General features: G+C 35.1%; 1 protein-coding gene across 2 annotated transcripts in view; it reads left to right on the forward strand.

Annotated features, from left to right (window-relative positions):
* LOC149538665 (condensin complex subunit 2-like) overlaps window positions 1-6,903 on the forward strand; it is a 91,085-nt gene extending 84,182 nt beyond the window's left edge. For both annotated transcript variants that reach the window (XM_089799995.1, XM_089799994.1), the window contains one exon: window positions 6,298-6,903. Coding sequence is in view for 1 of the 2 variants with exons in the window: in XM_089799994.1 (XP_089656120.1) it covers window positions 6,298-6,528 (231 nt within the window). In the remaining variant the exon portion in view is untranslated. The remainder of the gene's footprint in view (window positions 1-6,297) is intronic.
* The last annotated feature ends 2,204 nt before the right edge of the window (window positions 6,904-9,107 follow it).

Genomic DNA, 9,107 nt, shown 5'->3' on the forward strand with positions numbered 1-9,107 from the left:
AAATGAACATATAGCAAACTGAAAATGGAAGGCTGCCCACATAACTTGGTTTGAAATAAAGAAGTGAGTCTAGGCTTGACTTTAAGCAGCCGGTTCCTTTGACGTGAGCAATTCAAATGCAAATCTCAGAGAAGATATGACTTATGTCTGGTTTGAAATCACTTGCAACAAAAGGGAAAATAACGTAGGAGAGCAGAGGTAAAATCATGGGAAATGAATAATATCTTTGGCCTATCCCAATATCTATTAATAAAAAGGCATTCAAAAATAACAAGGGCTTCCAAGAAGCGGTAACTTGTGAGCAGTTAAAAGAAGAAGAATTGTCTGCTTGCATTACCGATAACATATGCCAATTGTACATTTCCGCCTCTTATAAGGAAATAAATAAATATGGAAAAGAACTCGAAGGTTACTAATAAAAAAGGATAATTTATAAACATATATATTTACTTGCACTTATATATATATATATATATATATATATATATATATATATATATATATATATATATATATATATATATATATATATATATATATATATATATATATATATATATATATATATATATATATATATATATATATATATTAAGATGACATCATATTGAATGTTTATAAGGTTGTACCTTTTAAGTATGTATATCTAAATACATGTTTCACTTGGAAGATTATTTTATCTTCTTATCCACTCCTAGTCTACACGCATTTAAATGTACGTATTTTAATAGATATAATCTTGTATAAAATAATTCTATGGTGTCACCTTATTTTGATATCTAGGTGCAGATACATATATATGTATTATATAGAAGTGATGTGAAATTCGATCATAAACCATTAAAGGTATGTACCTTGATTGAGTTAAAATGTTAAAATGTTTTAAAGATTATCCAATAGCTCATGCATGTGTAATGATTGTATCCAGTTATACAAGTCGCTAGTCCTCAACCATGGTGATTCAAGATTCATACACATTTGCCCAGTGATGGTGATGTCCCCGTGCCTAATTCTTTTCTGACAATGCTCTCACCCCTTCGACATGCTCGCTATAAGGAAATTCTCCACAGTTAAATCATATTACCATAATGAGTTATTATTCATAAATGATCGTACAGCTAGCCGTCTTTTCAATTCCCATGAATTCACGATAAATAATCAACTAGCATGTTATCTTCATATGAAATTATAATGACTAACCATCTTACCATTTCACAGGATTATAACAAATTTAACTATCAACTAACTTCATGTGAGCCTCAATGACTATATGAACTTTTTAATTGGGTCGAAAATTGGGATGTAACAGACTTAGCCATTTTGGTTGCAATTTCGACATTCAAAAATATCATTCCTTTCTAGAGTGTAAGGTGTGGGTAACTGACATTTGATGTTGTGTTGCATAGTTCAAAATATTGTTATTGAAAATTTATCACCAAGGGGGAAAAAATGATATTGGCAAATATCGGAGATAAGTTGGAAACTTCTTGGGAAAATATCGGGAACTTAGAAAATTGCTTAGCTTTAACGAGAAATTCATTTTATTTGCAAAAATCAATAATGAGATGCATTTAATGAGTTAGTCAACAAGTAAAGAAACCAAACAAGCTGATCTAGATATATATAACTGCAAATAGGATGCCAAATCATATCCTCATATAGTGTTGGTGGCTCGTAGCCATAGTCTAGACTATGAAGCAAACCAAAAAGAACAAATTTTCATTCTAAAACTATAAGCAAATACAAGTGTCAACTTCAATATGAACTACATCATCCTCATCACCTTCCTAGCATATCTAGTAAAAACTACTAGAGTGGGAGGGGGTTTTATGATGTAGGAGCATCCTAGGTTTGCTTGCAATCCTGCATGTTGGGGGTGTTTGGCTTTGGAGTTGTCGACTCGGTCACTAAAGGAGTGGTGCTTGGTTGTTGAAGAGCTCGAAAGATACTGTTGGTTGGCACTCATTGTTGTGCTCGGCATGTATTGGTTGCTCGACATGTGTTGGTTGCTCGGCATGTGTTGGTTACTCGACAATGCTTGGGAGTTTGTTGACACTCGGCAGTGTCTTGGTGCTGACTAGAGTTCTTGGTGCATTTAGCATGTGATCGTGATGTGGATCGATCTGAGAGTTTGTGTGGACCTATGAGTGGTCTTGATTATCTCTTTTATGTGCATTTAATCAGTGTTGTAAACTTGGGGCTTGTCTTAAGTGTTTTCTGTAGTTATCGCGTGTTAACTGCGGGTTAACATTTTGTATTTAATGTTTGTTGTGAGCCGACTTGTGGCTTAAATATGCATTTAATGCAAGGGGTTTATTTAATTTTGTAATTGCTAGGCCGACTTGTGGCTTAGTAGGGTATAAGGGGTCTTGTGGAGTCTTTAGTCATTATTCATCCAGCTTGGAGAAAAGGATAAGTGTAGGAGTGAACTTTGAAGAGCTAGTAGCTGTGGCTTAGAAAGCTAGGAAATTGCTTGGTGGGCTTGCGAGCACAAGTTAAGATTTCCTTGGTGGTTTTCTTCCAAAGCGAAGATCTGGACTAGTTGGGGATTATTGTTGTGAGTTGGATCGTGTGGGATCTTGCAGAACTGATATTGTAATTGTTGTTTCTATTTGACCCTAACCCAAAAGGCCTTACAGCCGGGCATATTGCATGTAATCAATTATTTTATGAATAAAGAGTTGTGATTAGGTATTAGATCTTGCATTTGTTTTGCATTGTTGTTGTGTTTCCGCTGTGTGGTTATTTGCTGGGGGCTAGGACACCTCCTTTTGGTATGCTCCTGCCTTGCACTGCATCAGTTTAGCCCTAGAACATTGTTGTTGTTATGTCTTTGACTCAATCTCCATCTTGAATGTAGATGGTGTTGGCACTGGGGATGACTTATCGTTGTTTGTATCCTCCTCACTATCAATGACCTCATCTTGTCAAAATATGTTCTTCGACTAAAATAAATGTGTTTTGACCTTTGTTAGGCTATCCTTGACTATAATAGGTCCACAAATGATACGTTTGATAATTATCACAATATGTTAGAGAAATGTCACCAATATCTTATCAATTGCTCAGTGATAAGTTGAAACTTATTTTCGATTAGTTATTTGCGAATACTTGACATTAATTCTTGGAGGTAGAAAATATTACGATAAGTAGACTTATCATAAATATATCTGTGATATTTTGAACTATGATTGTGTGTATCACAAAAGTTGGATAAAGTATTAGAACAAAACTTCCCCCTATTATTTGACCTAAAAGTTACTAAATGACAACTTGACAATTTTTCTAATAAGGCCTTAACTTTTTGAAATACAACAATTATAGATAAGTCTTGTTAAGAAAGTACACCTACATTTTACGACTGAAAACATCAACAAAAAGCAAGAAATATCTAACACCCATAATAGAAGAAGTACTCATTGGACCACATATCAACATGAATCAACTAGAATACCTTTGCGACTTATCCTAAGTCACTATCCTTGAATAGTGTCCTATGTTGCTTCCTAGCCTTACAAGCTCCACAAACTTGGTGATGTTGAGTTTGAATCTCAAGTAAACCAAGAACTAGATCCTCTCGAACAAGATAAGCAAGATAGTGAACATTAAGGTGGCCATTACACCAATGCCAAAGGCTGCTGATTGAAGATGATTTAGCTACAAATGCATGCTCAAGAGATTCACCAAAATCCACAGGGCTGTATATACCGTGATCCTTGATACCAACATCCACAGTAGTGTGTCGCATGATGAATAGTCAAACATTTATGTGAAGTAAATACCATATCAAGCTGAGGAGAATGCCACATAATTTGTCTGATGAAGAGAATATTTAGTTCCATACCAAGAATGTAATATACATTAACGAATATGAGATTACTCCCACCATATTCTATTTGCACATTCCCTTTGTCAACAACAATATCCTTTTCTTTTCCTAAAATGATAGAATTTGGTAAAACTGAGAAGTCTGCGAACCAAACACGACTGATGAGTGAAAATTTTAGGAGTGCTTGAATCTTTGTCCCAAGAAGAAGACTTCACATGATCTATAGGGTGTTTTGACATCAAAGCATACAGTGCAAATTCTGTTTACTTTTGGGGCTTTTTGTGACATTCCCATTGGCCTTAGGTTGAGACCCTCCCTGTTTTCATAGTTTAGATGCGAACTGATTCCTAGAGTCCTTTATCAAGTGACCGAATTTGTGATAATAGTTAGATAGAACTTTCTTCTTCTTTGAGCTATCTTGAGGCTGACTGGAGCCTTTTGCTAAATTTATTGACATTATCATTTGTCCTTGTGAAATTATTTGGCTGCATAAGCCTGTTTTAAGGAGGATGAAGTGGCACTATTAGTAAATTGTTGTTTCCAACGACCCTGCTACAAAAGTTGTGTATACAAATTTTAAGTCAACATTAGTTACATTAATGTTTGAGTGTTTCTATGAAGTTCTCAATGAATTTAGGTAGAATTTTAAGAGTTATGACTACCATATCCTCTTCATTTTTTGACCAATGGGGGAGTACATCCTTAATCTTTGTTACATGCTCTTTTAAGGACATACCCTTATCTATCATGATAGAAACTAGCTAGTTCTTCAAGGAGAATGCACAACTCTTATTTGATGTCTCATGGAGATCATGCAAAATAATCTAGATCTCTGCAAGTGTCTTGTCAGATGTTATTTGTGGAAGTTGATCATCTGTCATTGCAAGCTTGATAAACATGGCCACTCTTCAGTTGCACTCATCAAATTATCTTGATCTTGTCCACCTTTGGTCAGATGAGATTTTTTATTCAAAATGAGCTCAACAAGGCAAAAATACTCAAAGATAGTTATCATTTGGCACTTCCATGTGTTATAATTTTTTCCATTGAATCACTGACATTATGTTGGTCAATGCCATGTGCATGTTTTGCAAGGCAAGAAATTGAGAAGTTTTGAACAGGCAAAAAATAGAGTTTACAACCTGATGTATAGATCCTAAAGCATGAAAATAGGTAGGTTCATGTACAAGCTTCAAGAAAGATGAAGTACGTTTGGCAGGAATTCCACTATACATTTTCACAAAACCCAAAAGTCTAATGAAGATCCAATTTTTTTTGTAAAAAAACCAAAAAATAATATTGAGGCAAAATTTCAATCTGATAAAAAAATAAAACGAGTTTTGAAAAAACCTAGTTGGTTGGAAGTGGAAAGCTTAGCTTGTATACACATAATACACGATGACACGAAGTTCATGTGATTGGTACATGTTTGTTGGCTTGCCTCATTTGTTTTCTTCTTTTTTAATTCTCCACTCTACAAGAAATGGTTTCCTATTGACTGTTAATATTACTTAACCAGTCAATACTTTCAAAGCTTGAGTTGGTTTCTTTCAAGCTTTCTCCATATAAATACATTCATAATTTATTACCACCAAAGATGTTCTTTTAATGGTAAGAATGCATGCTTTTATCATATAGAAAATACAAGCTAAAGTACATTTGCAAGCTTCTAAATTTATTTGCTCTGAATGCTATATAGCCAGGCATCCTTCTGCTTTGCCCATCAGCTCAAGTTTATCTTGCAAAACAAGCATGAATGCAATATGGCTCATTGGAAATAACGACTCTCACCACTAAATTACATGAAAGACTTTGGACTTTATTGCACTTAGTGGTCAATATAATTTACAACCACTGACTTAATCTAATCCATGAAAACCTATTATAATTAATTTATGTTTTGCTTTGTAATTCAGGCTTTTTAAGTCTCTTATATCAATCAGAATATTGTTGTTTCATTCCGTGATGAATTAACACGACATTGGTAGTAACTATTTAAGGTCAGTTGCTAATATCAAAATTTATTTGGTCTCGAGTGCTAAATACCCAGGCTTCCTTCTCCTTCACCTATGAGTTCCAAGTCTATCATGAAAAATCACGATTCTCACCAATCACACTGAACATTTTTTGACTTAAGCATACTTATTTTCTGTTCTATCTATGGATTATATCTATACCATGAAAGTCTATAATAGTTATTTATCTTTTACTTTGTAATTCAGGCTTTTGTATCTCTTAAAATCAATAAGAATATTATTTCATTAAACGTCTTGATAAATGAACATAAAATCACCGTAGTTACTATGGTCATTCTGGATTGAGCACAAATACCACAGGATAAACTTTTTGGGTTTCGATCTATTTGTTTAGTTCTTATTTTGGGTTAATTGAAATGATTATGTGCAATTTCTGTTTTTCATTTGAAAATCAATGTGGTTGTTTAGTGACATTGGAATTTATTTTGTCAGGATGATGAAGCTATGCCAGAAAGTACAATATCATTCAGGAGACTACTTGACGTGTTTCCAGCCACATGCCTAGCTGCTGCACCTGAGGATATCTCTGTTCATCTTTGTTTCATTTGCTTGTTACATTTAGCAAATGAACATAATTTAAAAGTTCAAGGTTGCCCAAGCTTGGATAATCTCTTTATTTCAAGTATACCAAACACTGATCGTTTCTCTGATGCAGATGATTAAGCACGATGCATATGTATGTTATGTACATTAGTCTAATAATAGGTTTGCTGTATATGATTGTTATAATGATGTAATATGTAATAGGGGAATGTTAGGAATGATTGATTGCTGTATAGTATATTGCAGTCTGTACAAACAGATATCTGGCAGTTCTGTCACCATTTTTGTGCAACGCTAAGAAGATCCTCAAGGTCCTTTAAATTTACCTTTCTGGAGCTTAAGAACAAAGCTGGAATAATATGACAAGTGAAAAGCATTTGCTTAAGTATCTTAGCATCGATTTTAAGCTTTTAAAGGCGGATACGGAAAAATTCACTTGTGTGCTATTTGTAAATTTTTCCCTGATAAATAGTTCACAATTAAAAACATTTGGAACGGAGGAGTCCTTTTACAAAAGTTTGTTCTGCTATGCTAGCTGCCAACCATGTATACAAGAAAAAATGATGTTTTAAAACTAATGCTAATTCAAAATCTCAATATTGACCGTAGAATCTCCAGGCTTCTATGCTTCAAAAGTTGTAGGCTTCCTTTAAATTAGTCTAGCAGGGAAGCTATGTTGTGATCTGCAGAATATTTGTTCTTTGTTTTGTGATTCTCATTTTTTGGCGTAGGGTAAGGTTACCCTTTCTTTTGAAATTATTTCCATAATAAGTCTGCAAAGTAAATTCCAGCAGGTGTAAATCCACATTTAAGGAAATAAAATGGATGATACTAAATATTCCTTTGCTTTATGCATGCAACTCATTTCAATAATCGACCTGCCAGATTTCTTGGATTTATCACAAGTCAGAGGTAATTTCAGCCACCTTGCTATACGGATGACGAACTATTGGCACAAGTTTGATGCCTTTTCGAACTGGCAGATGGTGACATTATTTGTTTTAAAGGGACTGATAATTATCTTCTATTATTATGGGGTATTCTGCCAGTTTATGTCGACGAATCCTTCCTGGGGTTTTCTCCGCTTTATATCCTCATTGCCTAGAATTACCAAATTAACTCCACAATCATCGAAATTCTCGCTTCGAACACCATGGATGGAGATTAGGTTCGTGTTGAACCAGATAAGCACGATGACTATAGGAACAATGTTGCCATGTAGCTTGTTTGCAAAGAGGTGGAATTGACCAGTTCACTGAAAATATGACTGGTTATGATGAAAGCCTCTTTTGGCAGTTTGTTTCTTCTTGGTCTACAAGGAAGGTTATCAAAGGCGACATTAATATTCAGACATCTATCGGGCGTTCAATTGGAGGAAGTGGAAATATACTAGCATGACCCCGGGTGTTAGTCTAAATCATATTTGCTGCAGGAAGGAGCAACTTCTAAAGGGTAGAGGTAGTTTTGACCAGGAAAAAACTTCCACCTCCATGGGACTAGTTGTGTGCTCTTGTCAATGAAATATTTCGTGCTAGTATATCCAACTTTTTAAGAGTGGTGATGTTAACAATCTCTCCAACTACAGGACTATAATGATCAATCCCCTCTTTGCTAAACTTTTTGGCAGTATGATAGAAACTAGGATCAACAAATGGGCAGAAGAAAATCATAAACGTGCTAAAGGGCAAGCTGGTTTTAGGCCAAAGCACTCGACAGTGGATCACTGTGTCACTCTGAGACACATTATTGAAAAAGAGTGGGAGAAAAAGGAAGAGGTTTTTTGTTGCTTGTTGACTTCAAAAAGGCTTTTGATACCGTTCTGAGAGACAAGCTTTGGTTGAGGATGGAAGAATTGGGGATTCCTAGGCATCTCAGAGCTGCTCCTCATAGGATGTACAAAGAGGTGAAAGTCAAAATCAGAACTTCAAATGGCATTTCAGAATGTTTTAGGAGCGATATCGGGGTCAAACAGGGCTGCCCTTTATCCCATACTTTATTTGGTTTATATATTGACAAACTAGAAGAGTGGTTAAACACGCAAAAGCATGAAGGCATTCAACTAGGGGAATTTGTTATAAAGCTACTCCTATATGCGGACGACCTCATTTTAATTGCCAAATCTGCTTGTGGTTTGCAAGACCATCTATCTTCTCTTGAGCGCTTTTGTAGAATGGTGGAGATGCAGGTCAATATCAGCAAAACCAAGGTTATGATTTTCTCTAATAATAAAAAACAGCATGAACATGAATTTTATTACAATGGAAGTGTTCTCGAAGAAGTTGCGGAATATAAATACCTTGGCATTGATTTCAACAAAAAACTAAGCTAGTCTAGCTGCAAGTATAAAAGGACATTAGGTGGATGGAAGGCTTTCTACGCTCTTCAGAATAGGTGCCGTGAAGCGGAGTTGTGGGATTGAAAAACTATTCAAACTTTGTTCGGTCTTCTTGTGCTGCTAGTTGTTCTTTATGGGTGTGAATTATGGGCCAACAGCACTACTATAGCACAATGGAAACAAATCGAAGGAATCCAAAAGCGCTTGATTACAAGCAAGTTTAAAATTAAAAACACTGTTCCATATGACATCGTGCTAAGTGAAATGGGGGCTGCGCCTATTGAGGCACTTGCTATGGTTCGCCTTTTAAGCTATCTAAAAAGAATCGAAAAAATGGAAGAGGATAGATGGTCGAAAGTTGTCT

Source organism: Cupressus sempervirens, chromosome 9 (assembly GCF_028749045.1).
Source record: "Cupressus sempervirens isolate cs-2001-9-10 chromosome 9, ASM2874904v1, whole genome shotgun sequence".
Classification (NCBI taxonomy): domain Eukaryota; kingdom Viridiplantae; phylum Streptophyta; class Pinopsida; order Cupressales; family Cupressaceae; genus Cupressus; species Cupressus sempervirens.